The sequence below is a fragment of the Podarcis cretensis genome (genome assembly GCF_951804945.1).
Source record: "Podarcis cretensis genome assembly, chromosome: 2".
Classification (NCBI taxonomy): domain Eukaryota; kingdom Metazoa; phylum Chordata; class Lepidosauria; order Squamata; family Lacertidae; genus Podarcis; species Podarcis cretensis.
The window spans coordinates 44,452,600-44,477,921 of NC_137171.1; the positions used below are offsets into that span (position 1 = coordinate 44,452,600).

The window sequence follows — 25,322 nt, forward strand, 5'->3', positions numbered from 1 at the left end:
TTTTTTTTACTTGTATGAATTCTCTAAATTCCTGTTTCTCCTTGGTACTGTTTTACTTGTTTTATGTTGTATTTCTATTTTAATTATGTTGTTTACTGTTTTTAATGTTGTGCATTTCTTAGAGGCTTTTCAAATACTAAGAGGTTTATAAATGTTTTAAATAAATCAATAAATTCATCTGCTTTGCCTAATCCAGTCTGTAGAGATGCGGGAGATGGCAAGGGAGGGCTACTCAGACAGTGACCAGTACCTGCCCATGGAAGGTCATGGACGTGCTGCCTCCATGCCACGACTGCCTGCTGAAAACCAGGTGAGGGTTTTTTTATCCAGCCCATTTTGAACTTGAGGGCTGTGATGACCTCCCTTTCCTTGCACTCTCTTTTGCTCATAGGGGTAGCAGTGATCCTCATTGTCACCTGCACATCAAGGAGGTAGCAATGTTGGGCTTAGTGCTACTCAGTACTGGTGCATTCTGAAAGAATCTTGAGTCTAAATAGCATATTGAATCCCCCCCCCCTCAAGAAAGGGCTAGACTTTATAATACTACCTTTCCTGCATCCTCTTCATCCTGCAGATTCTCCCCACCCACTTCATGTTAAACCCTTTAAATTCACAGAAGATGCTCATGAGATGATACTTCCTAGTAATACATCACAGAATAATGTCTTACATACAAGACAGCAGGTGCCTGTCATCACAGTTTATTGGTCCAAATATTAGGGGAAAGCTATCAGGACGCAGGTGGCGCTGTGGGTTAAAGCCTCAGCACCTAGGACTTGCCGATCGAAAGGTCAGCGGTTCGAATCCCTGCGGCGGGGTGCGCTCCCGCTGCTCGGTCCCAGCACCTGCCAACCTAGCAGTTCGAAAGCACCTCCGGGTGCAAGTAGATAAATAGGGACCACTTACCAGCGGGAAGGTAAACGGCGTTTCCGTGTGCGGCTCTGGCTCGCCAGATGCAGCTTTGTCACGCTGGCCACGTGACCCGGAAGTGTCTCCGGACAGCGCTGGCCCCTGGCCTCTTAAGTGAGATGGGCGCACAACCCCAGAGTCTGTCAAGACTGGCCCGTACGGGCAGGGGTACCTTTACCTTTACCTTTATCAGGCTTTCTCATTAAAGTCAGCATTCTGCTGTAGAAGTCATCCCTTATATTTCCAATGCTACCACTGCCTTCTCCTGCAGTGATTCCAATGTAATGGGTCCACTCCAAGTCCCATTAGGCAGCAAATTCCCTCAATACTTTTACAACCTTCTGATCTTTAGCATCTAGTTAGTAGACTACCAAGTAATCCAGACAGCTCAGTTAAACAGCTGGGTAGCAGCAAGACTGAAGTGGATATTTTCTTCCAGCCTAGTGGGAGTCAGAATCACATGATGAAAATGAAGTCGGAGCAGATGTGTGTAGGCTGTTTGGCCTCCTCGCTGCCACCAGTCCAACTAAGATCATGGAGTTATACCATGGTGCATTTATGTCCTGCGGGCATTGAGTGCCTGCTACACATTTCTTTCAATTTGCATCAGTAGCAGGTGCACAGCAGGAGCAGCATTTGCTGCAATACACGTGTCTACGGATGGAGATGTTAAAGAGGAGAATGAGACATTTCCCTTAAGAAGCATAGAAATATTGGCATGTGAATGTAGTAAAGCAACAAATCCTTCCTGAGAAGGGAAATTGCACCTCTTTGCCAAGGAAGGTGGGAAGGAGGGTCCTCTGAGTAAGTAACATATGCCACAAATCCCAGCCATGGGACAGAGCACCCTATCAGACAGGAATGTGGAACTCTGGGCCTCTAGATGTTGTTAGATTTCAACTCCCATTAGCCCATTAGCCAGTGGTCAAGGATGATGGGAGTTGTAGTCCCAAGGCCTTCTGGAGAGCCGCAGCTTCCCTATTTCTGCTCTGAGACCTGGGATCTGGGAATCAGGTTTCTGATCTTGTCTTTGCACTTCTGCTTTCCCACTGGGTTTTCACAGGGGCAATCACCTCTTGTTGTCTTAAGTGGTCTTGTTTTGAAGGCATAATTTCTGCTAACTTGTTGCTTTGACCAGGCTGGAATTTTATTTTACTTCTTTGGCCCCTGGAGGGCTGTTTTGGTATGCTAGCCTTGTGCTCACTCTTCATTTCTCTGATGGGGAGTGGAGGAAAAGGCTAAATTAAACTGTGGCCTGTCACAGCACAGCTGCTGTCAAAGCAAAGCCCGCGTCCTTCTGCAGCTACCGTCCAGCTAGTAATGTACGCTTCCTGATCTGGCATGAAGCATGCTTTATAGTAGCAAACTTTACAGGGTTGTGAGATGCTATTCCAGCAGCCAGTGTTGTGCAAGGCGGAAGGTGGGGATGGGATAATGGGCTGGGGGTGAGTGCTCTTTGCTAAGCATGTGCCCAGCAGCAGTCGCTCTTAGCATGCTCCGCTGTGTAGCAGCATTTACTGCCGTACCAGCAGGCTAAGCATATTTGTGTCTCTGTGTATATGTGTGCAAGTGAGAGCTTGGGCATATTATGAGGTGAAGACCATGGACAAAATAAATACATTATCTGCTACAATTAGTTTATAACTGTGCCTCCCAATTCTACCAAGTAGGGTCTAAATTATAACTCATAAGTATCTTAGCAGACACAACTTGTTGAAAACATCAGCTATGGCAACCTAGCTACAAAACACAGACCTTCCCCTTAAGTCAGAGGTACATAAATCATGGTTGTCTTGCACCAAAGCTCAGCATCCTGGACAGCTCCCTGGGCAAGCTGTCCTTCAACCTAGTGGGCCCACTGGTCTTGGAAAGGTCCCAGCAGTAGGCTGCTTGGCATCATCCACACTGCATTTTCAACAAAGGTTTCTCCCTTTGATTCAACAATAGGTTTTATTACTCTTAAGACAGTTGTTTTCAAACCTGTTCTGGAGACTCAGGTTCCTCAATGGGTTCCTCAGTAGAAGAATAGTAATGACAGATACACCTTAAAGAAGACTTGCCAGCCACTAGCAATCTTCCCTTGCAGTACAGAGCCTCAGGGAAATTCTAAGGAGCACATTTTCCTCATATGTGGGCTTTGTGAAGCAACCCAGCTGGTCTGACAAGTGCACTATGTGAACTAAATGTGCTCCCTAAAACTCTCAGCACAATTTTTTGCAATATACAGATGCTCCTTGTCAGAAAGGTCAGCGTGATCAGGGTTCTCTGAAGGCGAAGAACTTGAAACAATGGCTTTAAGGCATAGGTTGCCAACCTCTGACACAAGCAGTAGGAGTTTGTAGTACATGTCGATGGGAAATGGACCTAACAATGGCATGGAATCACAGTGCTCCTACCTGGCTCTCTCATGCAGTGCTATTGTCTACTCCAGTAGACAGAAGCAAAACAGTTCCATGACACTAGAACATTTTATTATGTACTGCAGAGTGGGGCTGAGTAGCACTGTATTATTCTTTAGATTTGATTTGTGGTTGTACACTTGCCAAAAAAAAAAAGTTGGCCACTGCTGCTTTAAAGCATCTTAGGCTTTTTATCGCTGCCGGATGCTTGCCTGCTATGCCTGTCTGCTGGAGTTGGACTGATAAGACCTTCTATGCAGTCTTGATCCAACATCAGCACAGCTCCTAGAAGACGATCCAGTATGTAATAGAAAGTGTTGCTTTCAGCACAGCTGTGATGATGAGTTACAGTGCAGAAAGGGGGCATCTGTTTGCAGGGAAGGAGGTGAATGGCGTTGGTTCTCCTTTACTTTTTTGCATGAGCTTTGCATCTGGTAATCAAACCTCAAAACGACAGAGGGAGTTATGGCGGGATGAAGCTGCTAAATGCTGCACATCTACTGCCCAAAATAAGGACAGGCTAGAACTTCCTAAAACCAGAGTAGGGAACTTGTGGCCCTCCAGATGCTGTTGGACTACAACTCCCATCATACCTAACAGTTGATTATACTGGCTGGTATTGGTAGGAGCTGAAGTCCCCAAAACATCTGGAGGACTGCAGGTTCTCTGTACCTGTCCTAGAGCCTTCCATCTCTGTACCTGGTTCCAGTTCTTCTGAGTGAGACTGTGTGTGGCCAATGGGAAGAGGTCAGAATGGAAGGCTCCCCACCCTGCCCTACTCCAATAAGCAATGCTGTCTCAGTTCACCAAGCCTATTGCAGCCGATCTGTATAAGTAGGAAACAAACCTCCCCCACTGCCATTTGTAGGCATATGACATATAGCCTTCTTTATCCCTACAGATTAGAAGAAGGCCATAACATTTTTAAACAAAGTAATGTAACACTTGGTGATAACTGCCACATTGCATGTAGTTTGCCTTCTCCAGTTTGGCAATTTCTGTCCCTGTCCTAGCACAGGCACTTACATACCTTTCTTGTCGGAGTGCTGTCATGATGCTGCTGTTCCTATAAACATTCTGCCAGCCCTTTTGTAGCACTGCCCTTTCCCTTGGTACTCTCACACATGCACCTTCCTACTGCCACTTTCCATTGCAAAACTTACTCTCAGCTCGTGTCCAGATGCCAGATTCCTGTGCTGTGGTCTTACTCTGTTGCTGTAGCACTCAACCATGAGTACAGGAAACGTTTTATAGGAGAAGCCATGTACCTTTTCCACCAGGTCATCCCTTTCCTGCACTTCCCTCCAGACTCCAGACGTGCATACTGCTGGGGTTGTGCTGGCCCTCCTCCTGTCACTTAGCTCTGGGTTTCAGGGAGAGGAGAAGGAGACTGGAGCACTCTGCAGTCTTGGACTTGTCTTCCAATCTCCAAAGTTAGTTTTGTTTGGAAGCAGCCTGTTCAGTGTGACTCATCTCTCTCAGTAATACACTCTTATGGATGTCACACTGCAGAAAACATCCCCATGATAATCCTGTCCCTTGGCTGCCTAGGTGGACTCAGTGCTGGACTCTGCAAGAGAATTATTGTTGTTTGGGTCTTTTTGAGGAGGACCCGTAACAGTTCCCAATACCCAATCAGAAAACTCCTGATGCTTCCTCAGAAATCTTGGCCTGTGGTGATGAGAAGCGGCAACAGCCTTTAGATCAGAGATATGTGTAGGTTGTGATTGCTGGGCAAGAATACTAAGCTGGGGTGATTTGGTGGAAACTGATGCCTTTCTTATCAGTTAAGGAGGACTGATTTTGGAGAACCAAAGGTCTAAAGTAAGGCATTCTGAAAAAGTCAGGTTAGTGGGAATGTTTTTAGAACCATAGCGCTGCAAGGGATGCAGCTACATCATGTCTGCCAAAGGCCCAGCCAGCCTTTGCTTAAATACCTCCAGTGAATCAGAGCCCATCACTTTCCAATGCACCCTGTTCCACTGTCAAACAGCTCTGTGACCACCTATGATAAATCCCTTCCCTAATTCTCTCTCTCTCACCCTCACCCACACCCACATATACAGGTATAGTTGCCTTTCTCTCCATCCAAGGTAAATGGTGATTCATAGCCTTTATACCAGTTTGAAACAATGCAAGAATCAGGATGCTGAATGTTTCCATTTCAGCAGTCACATCTCTGACCAGAAGCTATTCTGATCAAGAGAGAACACCCATGGCAGCAGCACCTACCAACATCAATTACCAAATAAAAAAGGCAGTACAGCCATTCATATTCTATTCATTAGTCCCTTTCAGCATTACACTTTTCTCATTAGGCTTCAGAGTTAGCATACAAAGAATCTCCCAAACTTTGCTTCCATCCAAAGAAATGGCAAGAAATTCATTTCTTGGAATTCCCAACATTGTAGGTATGTCCAAGGTTACAGACCTCTATTTCTCCACTTATCAAATCCTGCTCAGGGCTTCCTCTGCAGTTTCCCCTTGCCTTACTCTGCCTCCTTTGGGCTGGGTTGGGCTGGTAAGGCCAAAGTTGCGAAGCCAAGGGGGCCCAGCCAATCAGTGAGAGCAGCTCTGCGTGTAGGGGTGACTGTCCCCATTTGGGCCGTGCACAATGTTGCAGCTTTTAACAGTGGCTGAGGCTTGTTGCCGCATGTTTTGGGTTGGGGGGGGGAGTGTGTGGCCTTGCTGTTGTCTCCGCTGTGCTGCTCAACTCATCCCTACTGAGAACTGTCCGTCCCTTCGTGGTGTCTATCTTTGTTTATCTTGGTTGTCAAGAGCAACCAAATATCTGAGAATATGAGCTTCCAGCACTGGGCTGGGCTGGGCTGGCCTTGTGCATAAATGACCAACATTAACCTGACTGTTCTCTCCTTACACTCCTCCCTTCAATCCCTTACCACATTCTGGTTCCTCCACCCTCCCCTTTGGTCCTATATTTCCCTTTGCCTTTATATTTATTTCCTTCTCTCTCTCTCTTTCCCGTTTCTGTGTGCACCGTCTTGTATGGCTGCGACAGTGGAGGAAGGCGCGACCGCGAGGGAATAATCTCAGTGTATGTACTGCAGCCTGGGCTCCTGGCTCTGCGCGCTCGCTGCCTCCAGTTCCCTTCCCCTGGGCTCCTCAGACTAGCAAGCTGCCAACTCCTATGTGTTTATCTTCATGCACACCTCTTTCTCTCTCTTACTCTATTCCCAATTGCTTTTGCTGCATTCAAAGCTATGCAGGCAAAAAACTTTCTCTCCAGCCCATTCTGTCCTCATCTTGTCTTCATTAGGCTTTCTCTTCCTTTCTGCATACCTTCTTCCTGCTTTCACTCTCTCTGCTTCAAGCCATACACTTGATTTTCTGCTCCTGCCTCTGTTGTCTGCCATGTTAGTTTTAACGGGTGCTAAAATAATTCTTTAAGCACTCTAGCCCAGTAACAGGCTGGTTTTCTGTCATCACACCAATTGAAGCTTTTCATGTGGCCAAAACATCCTTTGGGCCAGATGAAGTTTTTGTTTTGTCTATTTACTGGGCCTGCTGGGGGGAAAGTTATATGCGTGTCCACAGCACCACACTCATTCTAACCATAGTTCTGCTCCTTCCTCATTTCTGTTGCCTTTTTCCTTGGGCTGTGAAAAACTTAGCTGGTAACCTACTGTACCTTCCAAGGGCATTTTAAAGATTTAATGGACCAAAACCCACTTTATTAGACATGGTAAGTGTTGCCTTCAATTGGTGTGTGTACATACACATCTGATGAAGTGGGCTCTAGTCCAAGGAAGTGTAAGTTCAGTGGGGCTTCTGAGTAGGCATGAACAGAATTACACTATAAGTCTATAGCTCTCTAAGGTGCCACAAAATGCCTTGCTGCTGCTTCTGTCTGTCAGATGCCCAATTACTTATTTCCATTTTCCATCTGTTTTGTGGGGTGGATGGGAATTCTTTCTCAATCTGGACCAGCTATCCATTCTCACATTCACTCCACCAAATCCTGGATTCTGTTTGTCCAACATGTTCCTCTCTTTCTTCTCTAATATGATCTGCCCATTTGCAGTTGTTGAATCAATGTGCATTCAACCAGGCCTTCCAGAAACAACTGCTCAGCAGTGAGCCACCAGAGCAGGAATTGCCTTTTATTTCACTGCAAAAGCACTCATGTGCTGAGCTGAGAGTGTTAGGGCACATGGGAAGCTTTTCTTGCTTTCTAGCACATGCTTTTGGTATAGAATGGTGTTGCCTGAGCAAAGTGGTGGTGTGACACTGAGCTTTCTGTGTCCATTTATCTGCTTCCCATGTGTGGACTGTGCAGCCCAAGCACAGCCTACCATTTCCTGAATTTGCTGAGTTGACAGATATGGTGTGACCAAGTCTTGATTGTACTTGAATGTGCATATCTGAGATCCACAATAATGTTGTGCAGAGAGCACCTAAGAGGGATAGTTTCTCCAACCACCTCCATTCATTTTTACTTGATAAAAAGGAGGCATCCTATCAAGAAAGCTTCCCATTTTAATTAGAAATGTCTGTGGTTTTCTTAGCAATCTCTCAGAGAAATTTCTGTGCCTCTTTCCTTCAATTCTGAAGCACATCTAGTTGGAGAAGGGAATCACAAGATGGAAAAACTTACAACCTGGATATGACTGGCTGTACTTCCTACAGCAGGATCCCTTAAGAGCTATGAATGGCTGTCTTTTTTCAATGAATGTACTTGCTGAAACTGCCATGTTGTAGAAGATACCATTGTTCTTGTTTACTTTTTTCAAAATTGACCGAGCCTCTTTAATAAATGGTTGCTAGCTTATATGTGATGCTATTTTAAATTATCTCTGTCCATTTCTGACCCTTTCCCAGATGTCTACCACAGCATGTTCCCTTCAGTCTAAGTCTGAGAATACCCACCCAAATAGATTCTGATGAAACTGTGAGGTAGGAGTCTTACATGTCTGAGGTGACTGGATCAGCTTAACTCCTTTTTGAGAGTTATTTGCAACTCTGTGGTAACTTGTTTGATTTTAATTGTGGTTCACTATGCACAAGCAGCCCCATGCTGAGGTTACTCCAAGTATAATCTATTGGAGAGAGGTTTCTGGAAGGCCTGGTAGCATATGCATCTGCACCTATATATAGGTGGGAAAAGGGGAAGGACAACTGAAAGAGCATCAGTTACAAGTGAGTAATTTTTCTCTCTCTTGTCCTGTGAAACAGGAAGAGTCAGGTGGCTCCAGCAGGGAAGGGATTGTAAGCAAGAGTGTTATTTCTGGCTTTGTGTTAAATATGGGCGAGTTGACTACTAGGATTTCTGGGTTGCATACTGAGACGTGGGATTATTTGGTCAGAGCAGTATGACTGTGGGGTCAGGAGTCCTGGTTTCTTTCTTTAGCATTTCCTCTTTCTGAGTTAGTGTGATTTCAAGGGGAGGGAACAATGTCTTAGTATAATGGAGAAGTGTTAATCTGTCCAAGGCAGGGATAGTGTGTGGAACCTTGATCCCTGTTCTGCAATGGAATATACTGCTTTCAAGTGGTAAGAAACATGTTTGTTTGCACATGGGATTATTAATTTGTCTTTCCCTAAATTTACCTAAATTAAATTAAATTAAAATAAAATAAAATAAAACAATAATGAACTTTTTTTAGGTAGAATACAGTGCTGTATGTGTGACTGATCTTTTCCTGATACTCTAGAACTCCAATACTTTGGGGTATGCACAAAAAGGGTAGAAAATGTAATTTCGCTCCCAGAATGGATATAAGATAATGTTTTCTTTGTGGGCAACATTTACAGTTCACCTGATAAGACTCCAGCTAGGCATTTATGAAGGCAGCTTACTTTTCAAGTTGCGTAGTAGCTACCGGAAACTGTATAGCCATTTCTGGACAAGTTTCATGGCTGCTTAAAAAATGGTTTTTTAAAAGTATATGACTGCTGGTGCTTCAAATAAATATGGTTGATACTACACACGGCCAGTTCTGGCAGTGCTTGCTGTAAGGCATTGTGAGGGAAATGTCACCCTCAGGAAGTTATTGGACAACAACTCCCATCATCTCTGACCATTGGCCATGCTGACTGGGGCTCATGGTAGCTGGAGTCCAACAACTTCTAGAGGGCCACAGGTTCCTCACTGCTGCTGGAAAGGACATGACTGAATGTTTCTCACAGTACCATTCCTACAGTTTAATAATTCAAGTCATATTTCACAACCATTACTGAAGCTGTTCAGCCTGGAATGTGGTCCAGGGTGCATTAGATATGTTTTTGGAGACAAGGTAGTCTTCAGTGCAGTTATGGAGTGTTCTTCATGAGAAAACCACCACAGATTATATCATTTGAAAGTGACTACTGTCCATACATATGTAATTGAATTTATGACTTGTGTCCTATATTGTTTCTGAAAGGATGTGTTAAAACCACTAGCAGCATAATCTCCAAAAACATCCCTCATACTTTTCTGTTAATTTGGTCCCTTTTCATTTTCTCGATCCAGATGTCTCCAATATCTCTTGACCAAAAGTTTGGATGATATATATCAACATCCAATCCAAATAAGCTATGATTAAATCTCTGTGTCACAAAACATAATGACAAAACATAATAAGTATGCATCCAAAATCAAATGTGATTGCTACTTCAGACCCAAATTATATATTCAGGATGACACATCTATCAAATGAAATAATCTGTAACATACTATAAAGGACCATAGAACGGCCCTATAATGCAGGGAAGGGCCATAGCTCAGTAGCAGAGCATCTGCTTTGCATATAGAAAGTCCTGTGTTCAATTCCTAGCATTTCCAGGTAGAACTGGAAGAGAAGCTTGTCTGAAATCCTGAAGATCTGCTGCCAATCAATATAGGCAATACTTAGATTGCTGCTCTGACTCAGTACAGTGGTACCTCGGGTTACATACGCTTCAGGTTACAGACTCCGCTAACCGAGAAGTAGTACCTCGGGTTAAGAACTTTGCTTCAGGATGAGAACAGAAATTGTGCAGCGGCGGCAGCAGCAGGAGGCCCCATTAGCGAAAGTGGTACCTCAGGTTAAGAACAGTTTCAGGTTAAGAACGGACCTCCAGAACGAATTAAGTTCTTAACCCGAGGTACCACTGTATAGGGCAGTCCTATATTCCTACTGTCTGTTGCAGATTACTGCATGTGAATATCTTTTGGTCACATTTAAATTTACAAATCAGAACTCTGTGTGCACAAGAATAATAAATACAGTTACATGTGTGTATTTTCACCCATATTAAATCAAAGTTGACACAAATGTGTTTTATTTTACCTATACAAGCAATGTGTAATTTGTGACTTCTAGGTTTAATTTCAACCTAGTGGTGTTCTCATACAATAATAATGTAATTCAGAAGAAGTTGGATGAATTTTTAAAAGCTTTTTTATTCTGTAAGACTTTGTAGAGGGCCTTTTGTTATTCTTGTTGTTCTGGCTTGTTATTGTGTAATATTTTGAACCAGGGCTGTACAGATGTGGTTGGACTCAACTTCCATTAGCCCCAGCCAGCATGGCCATGGTCTTGGATGATGAGCAGTCCAACTACCTCTGGAGAACCACAGTTTAGCCATCTCTACTTTAAACCAAGATCTTTCTGGCTGAGCAAATCTGAAATACCAAACACAGATTCTTTGAAGTTGTTTTAATATATCATGGTGTCAGCCCAACCCAGTAGTTTTTGAAATTGATGTTGTGAGTAAGCACAAGGTAACATAGGGTAGGGGGTGGGAGTCACAGGGCATTTGGCAGCATTCAGATTTTTCTATGGCCTCCTTTCTACTAAATCACTGCCTTCCATTTTTTGTTTTTATTGATCACAAGATGGCCTCCAAGAGCCTTTGCAGATTTTCTGGTTTCTGAGGGTACTGTACCTTGAAATGTCTTTATTCCTAGAGATAGCTGCCTATAAATGTAGATAATGAGCATGACCCCCAAAACCTAAGAAGGAAGAAGTAACAAGAGGTCTCAATTCAGGCTCCAAGACCCAGTCGTCTTGTGTCCTATTCAAGAAGAGGGGTGCCAGACAATGATTTGAGCAAAGCTGAGGAAACCATATAAGAATCTTGGGAGTTGTTACTGGCACCAATCTTAACATACAATAAGATGTATTGTAAATTGTTGTCCAGTACTATAATATCAGGTGTACCTTCACGTTCTGTAATAAAAGAACAATGAATGACATTTGACAAATTACTTAACGAGGGAGATTTTCCCCCTAATGCTAATTACTGGGCAGTGGGGACAGGTGGGGGAGAAAACATATGCCTCTTCTCCAAGCACACTACATTTCTGAGGACAATTCCACTCCCTACCCCCCACACCTGGCATTTAATTTTTTTTAAAAAAACACATCTATGTCATATGTCAGAGGTTTTCAACCTTATTGAGTCCACAGCTCCCTTGACCAACTACATTCTTTCTGCGGCATCCCTGTGAGGCTCAGGAGCCCAGTTATCTCACCCTTTTTCAAACACCCTCTCTTGTGGAGTGTTCCCTCAGCCTCTTCTCTCCCCTCTCCTTGGAAGTCCTCCAGGCAGCTGCTGCTGCCGCCCCTGGTCTCTGAGCTTCCCCCCTGCCCCAAAGAGAGGTACCTCCTCATACTGTCCCACAGGGGCCTGGGAAGTACCCTTTGGCCAGCCCCAGAGGACCATTTGCCTGCAGAGCTTGTAGCCAGGGCTGCTGCAACAAACAGCTGTGCAAGCCTTTGAGAGGCAGAGTTGCAGGAGGGCATCAAAGGAGGGAAGGAAGGAAAGAGGCACAGATACCACCATTCAAGGCACCCCAGGGTGCCATGGCACCCTGGTTGAAAACCACTGTCATATGTAGTCCACATTAATCATGTGGATTGCTCTTAAATGCAGGATTTTTCTTTCTCAAATGGCCAGTGTGGGGAACCTAGTTTAGTTCAGTGTCCTGGTATAGAGGGCTGTGACCCACCCACCCCAATTGTAGTCTGATTCAGGGGACCTGCAGCACCTGCTCGTTGCATGTTTGGGAATGTTCCTATTAATTGATCTGGATCAAGAACACATCAGTAGGCAAAGCATTAAAACCAAACCTACCCCATGCCAGGATCCCAGTCCCAACTGACAACCCTGCGCTAGCTATTTGTGAAAGAAAAATATTATATGTAACAGTCACATGATTAATGAAATCTGGGTTTGGCCCTTTTCTGTATCATCTGTGGGAGAAAGACAACATGGCAACTGTTCTGTATGCTAGCTAAACCCATGCATTCATTCTTCAGCAGATTGGGAAGGAAGATTTGGTGGTTTACAAGCAAAATAAAAACCTCATACTCCATAACTCTTTAGACAACCATTCCTAGCACTTGTGGCAAATGGGTATATCTTGAGAGAGAGGTTCATATATGCATCATTAATTTAATAACTATGGGCACAGAAAGATGGCTTGGGTAGCAACTTGGACGGGAAGATGGATAGATGTGCCCATAGTTCTTTAGCTGAGCTATACATGACAGAGTAGTTGCCTAGAAAGAGGCATAGTATTCCATTGTCTATCAAATCCATGGGGGTTTGCCTTCTCATAAAGTGCCAGTTCAGTTATTGTTCTGGGTTTCTGTCCCTTTCCAGACAATCACAGATGCAAGCCCCATGAAACGCTCTGCCTCCATGTTGGGCCACTCACGCTCCAAAGGCATGCGCTTGGATGACTACTCTTTGGAAAGGGTAATCCCAGAGGAGAACCAGCGGCATCACCGGCGGCGGGAACGAGGCCACCGGACATCAGAGCGCTCACTCAGCCGATATACTGATGTGGACACAGGTCAGATTGCAGGACCAGCAGGAGTAAACCCTAGAGACAGAGGCTTCAGTCCTTTAGTTACTTACTTCAGAATAGCTGCAATCTTTGCTACTGTCACAATTCCAGAGAGTAAATTATATGGCAGCTTTAGAATTATGGTAGCTGGTCAAACTATATATGTAAAGATCTAAGGCTCCTCCTTGCCAAGCATCTTAAGGTGTGAGTCTCTCAATAACTGGTGAATATGTTTGATGTACACAGTATAATTGTACAGGTATATGCAGGTTTTCTTTTTGTTGCCCTATAGTTCCAGAGTGCCCCTCCAGGTGGCAGTAATGTTGTAACACTGGGAAGAATCACATAACTAATAAAGAGGAAATGTGTAGACAGTTCACTATAAATCTGCTGCAGATGCACTATTACTGTGTCAAAGACATGTTGCAGAAAACACCTACATACACAAACAAAAAGTATGTAGGGGCCTTAGTCTTTAAAGTGTTACAAAACTGTTCACTGATTTTGTTGCAGCATGTGAAATGTGCAAATGCATACTTGTGCTCTTTTAGAGGCATTGCATAATAGACCTTTATAATAGCACATAAGGTTTGTGAGAAATGTAAGATATGCCTCAGGTACTTTCATTCTTGCTTACTTTGCAGATCAGTCCTTCCCCAAACTGTAGGTCAAAAGACTGTGTATGGGATCCAGAAGTACTTTTGGAGCATTTTGTCAGCTGAGAGCCTACTTTAAATTGAGGACTCACTGGAAACCAATTCTGATCCCTCTATGAAGGGACTTCTGCGAGCCAAAATAATTATGATGTGGGTGATCCATGAACTGGATCTCCACAGTTTAAGTGTTAATAAAAGCAATAGGGGGGTTGTTCATATTGCAACTGCAGCACTAGGAGTGTGTGTGTGTATATGTGTAGATTAAACCCTTTAGCATTGTTTTTCTGATTAATATCAGCAAACTGAAATTTTGCTTTCCATGCAGTGCAAAGTCTTAATTAATCTTGCACCCATGGGGCAAATAGCTTGGGGAGGACAATTTTAATTGGGGGAGTGGTGGCATGAGGGTTTTTTAAAGCCTCCCCGGTGCTGCAGTTCTGTTCCCCCCCCCCCCACACACACACACTCCTCCTGCCCTCTGCTCTAAAGTTGCTGTTAACCTCCAGAGCTGATACTTGCACTGCAGGGCAAAACATGTACAGTGGTACCTCGGGTTACATACGCTTCAGGTTACATACAATTCAGGTTACATACGATTCAGGTTACAGACTCCGCTAACCCAGAAATAGTATTTCGGGTTAAGAACTTTGCTTCAGGATGAGAACAAAAATTGTACGGCGGTGGCGCAGCAGCAGTGGGAGGCCCCATTAGCTAAAGTGGTGCTTCAGGTTAAGAACAGTTTCAGATTAAGAATGGACCTCCGGAACGAATTAAGTACGTAACCAGAGGTACCACTGTATATTCTGTTTTGCCCAGGAAGGCAAATAGCAGCTTTAAGAGTCCAATTTTCATCAAGAAAATTGCATTTTGAGGTTTTAAAGCACCACCACAACACCAGTACTATCGTACTCTCTTCCATGGCTGCTGTTAACATTTTAATCAGCTGTGGAAGATCCTGTTCACATATCTCCCCCATCAGTCTTGATTTAGCCCCAAGTAGCTGCTTGAGCTCTTGAAAAGACAGACGAGAAAAGCAATATACTTTGGTATCTGAGTCCTGGGCACATGTTCCTTCAGGTTCACAACACCAGCCATGCAAAACGTTGCTTTCAGGATTTCCTTGTGGTTGCTGTTCTCCCTTGTTGCTTAGATGCCAGGGATGGATGGGGACATATGTTGACATGTGCAGAATATTTCTAACTAAAACATTCAATCTTGAACTGCCTTCTTTCTTCTTACTGGCAGGGCTGGGCACGGACCTCAGCATGACCACACAGTCAGGTGACCTACCTCCCAAAGAAAGAGACCAAGAACGAGGCAGGCCAAAGGACCGGAAACACCATCACCATCACCACCACCATCATCACCACCACACATCTTCTGACAAAGAGCGGTACTCACAAGAGAGGCACGAATATAGCCGGCCTCGCTCCAGAGATCGACGTTGGTCTCGCTCACCCAGTGAGGGCCGAGACCACATGCCTCACAGGCAGGTGGGTGTGGCTTTCCATTCCATGCTGCGCCCCTAGGGATTGATCCAGGTGTGTCCAGTATGGAGAGAGTCTCTACTCTTAGGGAATCAAGCTCCAATTACCCACCCTGTTATTAGTTTCTGGATCTCTCTGATGGAACTTTATGATCCTGACTGGCCCAAGCAAGACATGAATGGACAGCCCATGTATTGCTAAGGGACCATCACATTACTAACATAGTGCAGTGAGAATGCCGGGTGAGCATGCCTGCGCTGAAGTGGCTGCACCATTGTAAGCACACTTCTGAATTTAACCAACATCAGAACTTGCAGAGTCTGACCAAGCGTGATCCAGCTCAGCATTTTGTCCAACAGCAGCCATCCAGATGTCTCTGAAAGTTCATGTGCAAAGTAGGAAGATGGTAGCCACCCTGTGTGATTTGTCTCCAGCATCTGGTACTCTGAACATAGGGGTTCCATTTAACTATCATAGCTATTGACAAATCCCCCATGCATTTGTCTAAGCTTTGTCTTTCTTCACACCAGTTGTGATTTTGTGAACTTTGACAATTTCCACTATAGTATTTTTTTTTCTCAACTAAAAAGGCCCCAAAACTCATTTGCTTCCCCTTATAAGGAATGTGCTCCAACACCCAACTTGCCATTTTCTATCTGTTTTACATCTCTAGGATAATCTTTTAACATGGGAGACCCTAACTTTTCACAGTATTCAAAACATACCATAGATTTATATAATGGCATTTCAATATTTATTTTATTTTTTTTCCTTTCCTTTCCTTTCCTAATTATTCCTGGCACATTACCATGGCACATGGATGTTTTCTGTAAGCTTTCCACTATAGCTCCAAAATCTCTTTGCAAAGCAGTCACAGCCAATTCAACTCAATCAGCATACATATCAGCAGTCAGATTTTTTTCCTTCCAGTGTGCACAATTTAGGACTTATTTGTAATGAGTTTAATAAGCATTCTGTTGCCCATTCACCCATTTTGGTGAGACTTTTTTTGAACTCTTCACCATCTGGATTTTGCTGTTCTAAAAACGAGAGAAGAGATAATTAAACTAGTTTAGGTCTTTGGTATAGATATGTTTATATAAGCAGAAGCTTCCATTGCTGAGATCCAAAAAAGATGGGTGTGGATGACGATCCCTTCTGGATCAACATTACAACTACATACAAGGGCTCATTTCCAGTAAATGGTGCAGAGGAAACTCCCTATTGCATTTTGCCCCAAGTGATATCCTCCTTTCCTCCCGTTTCAGGAATTGCTTCCTCAAAAGATACCCTCTCGCTTCATACCTGTCCACCCTTCTTCACAGACACAGCAGGCACTTCACACACAGTCTTGTCTGATCCTGATCACCTATTGAGTTACACACACACAATCACAATGTCTGTGCACAGACAAGTATTGTGATGTCTGTGAAACCCATTTACAATATCCCTGAGCTATCACAACAGGAAACCACAAGCTCCTGTGGCTTGGACAAGGCTGCTTAGGCTATGTTCCTGCTAATTATACACATATCATGGACAGCATATTTCATGGCACTTATATAGAGAAAATGGGTGGAAAATTCTGTCACCTTTATTACTGGAGTACATCCTCTGATCAAAATAAGACAATTGAATAGTATCAAAAAAATTCAGTTCATTCAAAGCTGAGTTCACACCTAAGGAAGTATGGGTTTGCAGGGTTTGATTTTCACAGGGCTTAGTCTGGATTCATTCTATTGCAGTGTTTGTATGTCTACAGCTTTGGAACTGGAGCAATGCCAGGACTGCCAATTTAGTAGTGCAGTTGCCTCCCTCCATATATTAATGCAGCATGTTACCCCATCTCCATTCCAAATATTATATCCTGTAATGGGCCAAGAAAACAAAGGCTATCAAACTCACACTGAAGCTCATAACTACATTCCTTATTTATATTCATAGTGTGGTACAAAAGCCAAAGAAATAATAAAGCCTACCACTTTGATTATAGAGAAAATTGAACAACATAAGGGTAGAGCCTCAAGACGGGTTGTGCCCAGCTTTATGTGAACTGCATCAAAATTTTATTGGGTGAATGAGAATACAATTACTCGATGAGACTCTTCTTAAGGTCCTTTATTCCTTTGTTTTCCATTTATTCCCCCCACTGCTGCACGCCGCCCCTCCGTTATCACACACAAATTCATTTTCTTTGTTCCTATTTGTTTCCTTTGGACAATTTGGACGCTTTACTCGGGGTCTCCTGGCCAATCTGCCTTTATTTACATGTTTATTTCTGTATCCGTTGTGCTTGGCTCTGCTGTCACGGCGAGGGGCGGGCGCAGGTAAGATGGTTGGTGAGCAGAGAACAAAAATTCAAACCAATCCAGCGGATGGCCCTGCCTAGCTCGCTGGCCTATTTCTCCAGTGTCTGTGGTGTGACCCCTTTATTGTTACGCTGGTGGCACTGAACTCTCTGGGGTTTGTGAATCTGGAAAGTTTGGAATGAAGCTGCACCTGAAGAGACAGGCACACATGTAAGCTGTGCATGTCACATCCAAGCAAAACAAGAAAAAAGCAGAAATACATACATAAACTGTAGGCATGCATGCAATGAGCCTATATAGGACACAGGATATATGACAGGCATGGGGAACATGTGGCCTCGCAGATGTCAGCTCCCATCTTCCCTGACCATGGGCCATGCTAGCTTAGGCTAATGGAAGTTGTTGTCTACCAATAGCTGGAAGGCTTCATATTCCTCATCCCTGGTATATGGGAGAGGGATGCCCAAGGGTATGGCAAGACTGAGGTACTGATAGATTTTCTCCAGCAGGGGATCAGTCAGATAGCAGTTTCAGGAGATACTTAAATTGGAATCGTGAAGTGTTGGATCCCTTCCTCTAGTGTAATGGGCCCAAGCTATGTCCCTACAGCTGCTTATTTGTTTAAAGAAGCATCAGGATATACAGTCACAGATCTCCTGACCTAGTCCAGTTTAGCCCTAAAATGCTATCCTAGGAAATTTCAAATTATGCAGTAATATATTTTGAACATTAGGCATCTTCTCATAAAATCGACTTGATTTTCAGTAATGTATTCAGACTGCAAATTCTGGTTCTTCTGCAAAATTTAGTAAGGAAAAGAGGACACCAAAAGCATTATGTAGAATACGTATTATGGAGTTTGAACTGGGATAAGAAGCTATATTGGGAATGGAGATACAGTCTATGATCAGTGGGACCCCCTTGAATTGTCAACAGAAATTGCCCCTATGTTTTAAAGTTCTTCCTGCAGCTCTGAGGGATTCCTCTTGTACATCCCCAAAATAAGAAGTTGAGAATCAAAGGATTCTTGCAGAATACCTATGTTTGGTTCTAGAGATCTAGGTTCTGTGGCATGCAGCTGTGGTCTCTTGTAGATGGTGGTCTTCAGATACACAGACACATACCAAAATTAGATAGACACATATGATACATACATACATACACACACAAAAACACCCCACACAGATTTTGAGTCTTGTGGCATACAAAAAGTTGTAAGTACAACTGATACTGAGAGATGCAGGGCATGCATGTGTGTTTTTAATACAAAAGGATGTATATAAATTGTGTAAGTAAATATCCACAGTATACTAAAATACACAGTACAGGCATGGCATAACAAATAATTTGCAGGTTTGTATGGCAAAAATAGGCATTCATAGATGCATGTATGGTGCAACATGATACAGAAAGAGATATTTCATTGAAATACGTATGTGTGAAATTCCCAGCAATGTGGTTATGTACATATACATGCATGCACATGAGCACATTCAAAGCATACAAAAACTTACTTTGTAAACCTAGGATACCTTTCCTAATTATGATTCCTGTTTGGTTTGGTAGGCTTTTCCTTCCTGGTGCTACTTCAATTACACTCTCTGTCTTGGTTTCTCTCTGTCTCTTTCTCTCCCTCTCTCCTCTGGTCTTCTTCTGACCATGAATCACTGATAATCAGCGCAAGAAAACTGTAGCATGGCAGCCACTTTCAAGTACCAAGCAGCATAGAGCTGCTTCAGTGGTTAGCAACACATTCTCCCTTAAAATATGTTTCCATATTAGATTGAGGTTAATTATAAAGAAAAAACCCACCAGCAAGCAGAATTCTCTTCTATTTTAACTTGTCCTTCATATTTAACTCTCATGGGCTGGAGTTCTCTCAGACTTCTACAGTAAGGCCTTCTTCTTTTTTTTACTATGCCATGAACCATTATTGTCCTCCTGTCTGAACAGACCTCAAGACCACCTCCAGCTCCCCTTTGAGGTAAGTACTTCATTCTCTTCCTTTTTTAAAAAAGTATAATTCCAGAGATAACTTTCAACGACAATGGACTTAACCTCTCAGCTCTTTGAGATGCAGTCTCCCCTTTCTTCTTCAGATTTATTCCATCGTCTTAGGTCTATAGGTTTCCAGTTCAGCCTAGATTCTTCCCAAAGACTATTCACCATGTGTGTGACACAACTGCTCACCTAAGGCAGATTAGTTTATACATCTAATTGGGCCTTCTTCATTTATCTGATTCTTGTCACCTTTCGCCAGGCTTATGTAAATTGCAATGCCTGCACATCTGGGTTTTGGTAATGTTCAGATCTCTCTTAAATAAGTTTCCACAGTTCCTGCTTGGATATTGTGATATAGTCTTGTGACACTGTCCTGCTGCACTTGAAGAGCAGCTTTTACCACGCTCCACCTTTTGAGGAGTGACTGCTGACTGGCTCACAGATTCACTTTATTCACAGCTATGGAGCTACTTCCTTTTCATTGCTGGCATAGAGTGGCTGGTCACTTGAGCGATGCCACAGAAGCCTCTTCTCACAACTTGGTGCAAGACCCTGGGCGACCACATTGCAGGTTTTTCAGGAGCCTCTCTCCAGCATTCTAGTTCTATAAGGCTGAACTCAAGCTAGATTTCCACTACTCTCAAACTACTCTTCTGAAGTTCTCTTGTCCCAATTGGCTGATCACAGATGCAAAATGATTTCATTTGAATGACCAACTTGGCTTCACCTTCCTGGGTGATTTACAGAGTCTATGTGTACACATCTATCACTTTTTATCATCAACAGCTGGAGTTTAGGGGTCTTATTATCCTGTTGAGGGCCATCCAAATGGGGTCTTTTATTACTAGAGAGGTGCCAACTCCCATGAAGGAAACAGCTGCCTCTGCATGTGTGACTACATCATTGTCTTTTCACTTTTTGTTGGTTCAGCCAATACTAGACACTATCAGACGCTTCTCATAGCAATAATACTGAACCATTTAGCCATGTTATAGAACTTTTTTAAAAAATCACACAAATTTGCGTTCTGAGTGTGCTTTATCTGAAGAGACCCATCACAATGAGTTCAGCCTTTTTGAAGGAAACTGATAAAAAATTTTCTTACAGGGAAAATGACAACAGAAAGGGTAGAAGCAACTTACAAATGGTTACCTAATGATAGCAGCAACAAAAATAAAAGACTGGACCTGATTCAATTAAGTTGTTGCACTAGCGGAAGCATTAGTCCATGTTTGTGTTGACAGAAAGATCTCCTTAGTGAGGTTGAATTCCACCCACTGTTTCTAAAGCAAGTGATCATTAACTATTCTAACACATTTATTCTTTTAGTTGGGGTGAGGTGAAGGATATGATCTGAATGTTGTTAGTTCAGGATTCAGCTCTGCCAGATGCTTCTTAGAAAGCTACCCCCAATTCTCTTTTTTAGCCTTCCTCAACTTTGAATTTCATACTTCTTACCTATAGAGCCAAAGGCACCATGTAAACTCTCAAGAAATGGGCATTAGAAGCACCTGGAAATGTAGTGCAGCCTATCTTTGGCCAAGATGCAAAGAGACATTGCTGCTGGCTTCAATGAACACTGCATTTTTTGCTGCTCAGTACTTTGCAGCTCAGATGTTAAAACATACTGTTTCCTGCCTTAAGAAACTGCTAATCAAATTTAACTTTAAAAGCACTACCTAGTTAATATGAAATTATTTCTAATATGCCATGGAACCTTATAGCACTGCACAGCCAAGTGAGTGTGTGTTCCTGATGGAAAAATATCAGTGACTATCCTCTTCGTTCCTCATTTTAAACCAAACTGGAACTTATTCTCTCATCCATATTCCTAGATAGCGGTAGTTGTGCTAGTCAGAAAATTTTCCTTGCCTGCTCTGTGTCATTTGCTTTACTGTTGGATTTAGTGACAATGTGATAATTGGAGGTCGCTTCATATAGTACATATAGTACATACCCAGCTTACCCATTTCCATTCTATTGACAGCGAGGCAAGTACAGTATCAGTATTTTCAACACACACCTCCTCAGTCACTTGCCATGGAACAAAGCCCCTATCCAAGCCAGACAGATGGAAATCCCTCTCTTTCATTATCTTGCCCATCTGTCTGATCTGCAGTCATTTTACTAAAAATGTGTACTTTTTGAAGTTCATTCAGTAGTTCTCTCTTTCTGGCTGCTATAGTCTGGCACAAGACTTAATGGGGGTGGGGGTTTACACACGAGTTTTACATCTGTTACTAAATCAATCTAATGTGACATATACAGTGTTCAGAATGCATATTTTATTTCTTCGTATTAACAAGATTCATTTGTGGAACAAATAGTATGACATAACTCATAAAAACTCATTTGAGCCTAACAGTCCAAAGAATTGGTGAAGTAAGACAATTAGTAAGACATGAACCCTTCAGCTTCAGAACTGGAGTAAACTTCTCAGTATTGGCAATATAATAAAGGAGGTTGCCCGGGATCTAGTGGTCTCGGTCTTGTACATTTAGGGTTTTGTTTTGCTTTGTTGCTGTTTTCCACATGTTATTCAAGTAGGGTTAAGGACTGGGTGGAGCTTTGGTCTGTTGTACTGCAATCCATCAGGCAATCTGGTCAAGGAGGCCACTTTAACTGTATGTGGGTGGAGGAGTTATAATCCATAAATAATGTAGAGTTCAGTGTGCACGAAGTGGGAAACTGCCTCTGAGGTGAACTCTCATTTGGTCCAGGGCTCCACCAGACTGGGGAGCCCACACTGTTGCCTACCTGCCTGAACTGAGAACATGCACGCACAGGCCGTTACACCAAGTGCTCAAACATTTTACAGGTACACAACAGCCTCCCTCAAGAGTTCGGCTCTGTTCCAAACTTTTCCAGACCCAGTGCTCTCCCTCACCTTTCCTTGCTAGATTCCCACTTCCACCCTGTCACTCTGTCCCAACCTCCACCTTCCTTTTTCAACTCCAGATATTTTTATTTTCTTATTTTCCCCTCCTAACCACTTTGATAACATGCAATATGACCCGTGCTTTGCAAAATCAATCCTGCCCCGCCTCTCTCCTTCAGTTTTTGTTTTCTTAAATAAATTGACCATCACCCTTTTGTTTTGTTTTGTTTCCTTCCCCTCCCCACCCCCGCCAAAAAAAACCCGTGCAAGTAATTTTTAAAGCTTTTTGCTGCTTTTTAAACTCTGGAACTTATACAAACTCCATTTCTCATTTCTCTTTCTGCTTTTGTTTTGTGTTGGATCCTCCCCCCTCCTATTATTATTATTATTATTATTATTACCCTTCTTCGTTGTCCCCCTTGTCCCCCTTGCCCTCCTATCCCTCCCCCCCGATGTGGCTGTCGCTTTCATTATTATTTTCCCCGCCGAATTCTTTTCGTTCCTTTGCCTCCATTCCCCCCACTCCTCTTGCCAACTTTGTCCATGTCTGTTGTCACCTTCACTCCTTGCCCCGCCACTTTTCCTCGTGTCTCTTCTTGGTTGATTTTCCTTGTATATTTTTTCTTTTTGATTTCCTTTGTTTCGATTTTCGTGTAGGGCAGTAGTTCCGTAAGTGGGAGTCCGGTCCTCTCAACGTCTGGCACCAGCACCCCGAGGCGAGGACGCCGCCAGCTCCCACAGACCCCTTCTACACCCCGGCCACATATCTCCTACTCCCCCGTGGTCCGTAAGGCCGTCAACACGGGGCCCCAGCAGCAGCAGCAGCAGCAGCAGCAGCCGCCGCCGTCCGTGCACTCGGGCCGGATCTCCAGCCCAGCCCCGAGGCGCTACCCGTCGCTGCCCGCCGAGCACCACGTCTCCGAGCGTCGCAGCAGGTCTCCGGCTATGGAGCGGCACACGGTCCCGCCGCGGAACGACTCGCCGCGGGCCTACCGACACGCCAGCAGCCGCTGGTCGGCCCCGCACGTCTCCGAGCCGCACGCGGGGCCCCGGCACGGCAGCGGCTACTACCGGAGTCCGGACTACGCGGGCCCCGGCGGCGAGGAAGCCTTCCCCTATGAGACAATGCAGCAGCAGCGGGAGCAGCAGCACGGGAGCAGCTCAGGACGTTCGCCCAGAACTTCCCGGGTGGGCAGCGGCTCGTCCTCTCTCTCCCCCTCCAGGCATGGGCGGCGGCTCCCCAATGGGTACTATCACTCGCATGGACCAGCCAAGTCGCGTGGGACAGGATCACGCAAAGGACTGCACGAACCTTATAGCGAAACCGATGAGGACGACTGCTGCTAACCGAGAAGTGGTTTCACCTTAAACACATGCGCGCCCGCGCGAAACACACGAAACACACACACCCGAGAGGGATGGCATTCCCGGTTGGGGGAGGGGGGGAGGGGAGCTGTGAGGGGAGGGGGAGAGAGAGAGAGAGCGCTTGAGGAAAGAAGGAAGGAAGGAAGGAAGAATGGGTGGATGGATGGATGAATAGCCGCGAACTCAACTGATTTGGGGAAGGCATCCCGGAAGTGAACCCTGCAAACGTGGGCAAGGGAAAGAAACTTTTTATCTTTTGTTGGGGGGGCTTGGGGAGGGGGGTGGGGGACAAGGGTTTGGGGGTTGGGTGGGGAGGCTAGGGAAGAGAGGGTCTGGGAGATCAGAGCATGTTTATCTTTTACAGATCAAGTCGTGTGTGGTGATTTGAGGGTGGGAGGGGGGGACGTTACTCAGAATTTACAAAAGAAAATGCACTCAGGTGTGGGGAAATTGTGCAGTCCAAGAGCCCCACGCTACAGCTAACTATGCCTCTGAGAAACGAGACCAGAAGCCACTTTACTTAGGGACGGGTGGGAGCAACAGGAAGGAGTCTGTCAACCTCAGCAAAGACGTTTTGGAAAAGTTTAAGAAACAAAAACCTTTTAAAAAACGTAAAACGAAGCAAACAGACAAAAAATATTTTTCTGGGCTTCTATTGATGAGTTTTATCATCTCAGTTTACCTGGTTAACTTAAAAAAAAAAAAGTTTTAAAAAAGTTTGTGGCCTGACCTTTTAAGAGGGACACACGCACGCAAACACACACACCCAACACACACACACACACACACACACACACACACACACACAAAAAGGAGTGCTTGCTGGTTATACCAAACCCTAATATTACTGCCTGCAGAGATAAAAAAAAAAGAAATAATAAAACTAAACAGAAAAAAACAAAAAAGGACAAAAACAATTGATAAAAATGAAGCATTTTCTTCTGACATTTTGGTCCTGCTTGAAAAATAAGAAAAAGAAATGACATCAAAAAATTACTAATTCCTCAGCTTCTTTATTTCTTTTTTCCTACTTTGTTTGAAAAAAAAGTTGAAAAAAAACCTGTGGGATTGGGACTGTGAAATATTGCATGAAACAAAGTAAAAAGACAAATGATGAAAAATTTTAAAAATCCTTTAAAAAAAACAAAAATATTAAAAAAATGAATTTTTAATTGAAATGTGCTTTATTGTTAGTTTCCTCATACTTTGCTCTCTTCCTCCCTCCTTCCCTTTCATCTTTTTCATTTATAATGCTACGTAAAGCAAAATGTACAGCTATGTATAGTTGATGAGAAGTATTGGTTGCTGCTGTCTGAGCTGCAAAGAATGAACAACAAATCAGATCATTAAGCAGAAGCTGTTCAACAAGAGACCTTGGATCGAATGTGGGTCTTTTTATAATCTAATCATTCCCAAGTACACCTGTATGTCTGTGTTCAACCACAATGGGATCTCTTACCTAGCTCTTCACCCTGACAGACAACTAGTTGGTTGTCTGTATGTTTTTATACTATACCTGAGGCCCCTGTAGTCAACATCT

The 25,322-nt window shown here is 43.7% G+C and overlaps 1 protein-coding gene and 1 long non-coding RNA gene across 2 annotated transcripts in view; one reads left to right on the top strand and one right to left on the bottom strand.

Moving 5' to 3' along the window:
• CACNA1A (calcium voltage-gated channel subunit alpha1 A) overlaps positions 1-24,048 on the top strand; it is a 253,604-nt gene extending 229,556 nt beyond the window's left edge. The window contains exons 45-49 of the mRNA XM_079966539.1: positions 197-310; positions 6,328-6,363; positions 12,900-13,092; positions 14,988-15,235; positions 23,075-24,048. Coding sequence (XP_079822665.1) covers positions 197-310; positions 6,328-6,363; positions 12,900-13,092; positions 14,988-15,235; positions 23,075-23,764 — 1,281 coding nt within the window. The 3' untranslated portion in view covers positions 23,765-24,048. The remainder of the gene's footprint in view (positions 1-196; positions 311-6,327; positions 6,364-12,899; positions 13,093-14,987; positions 15,236-23,074) is intronic.
• On the bottom strand, positions 16,177-19,482 carry LOC307210565. The gene is made up of 2 exons (XR_013836069.1): positions 16,535-19,482; positions 16,177-16,269 (listed from the first exon to the last, which is right to left on the bottom strand). It is a non-coding gene; the product is annotated as an uncharacterized lncRNA (long non-coding RNA).
• Positions 24,049-25,322: the final 1,274 nt, after the last annotated feature.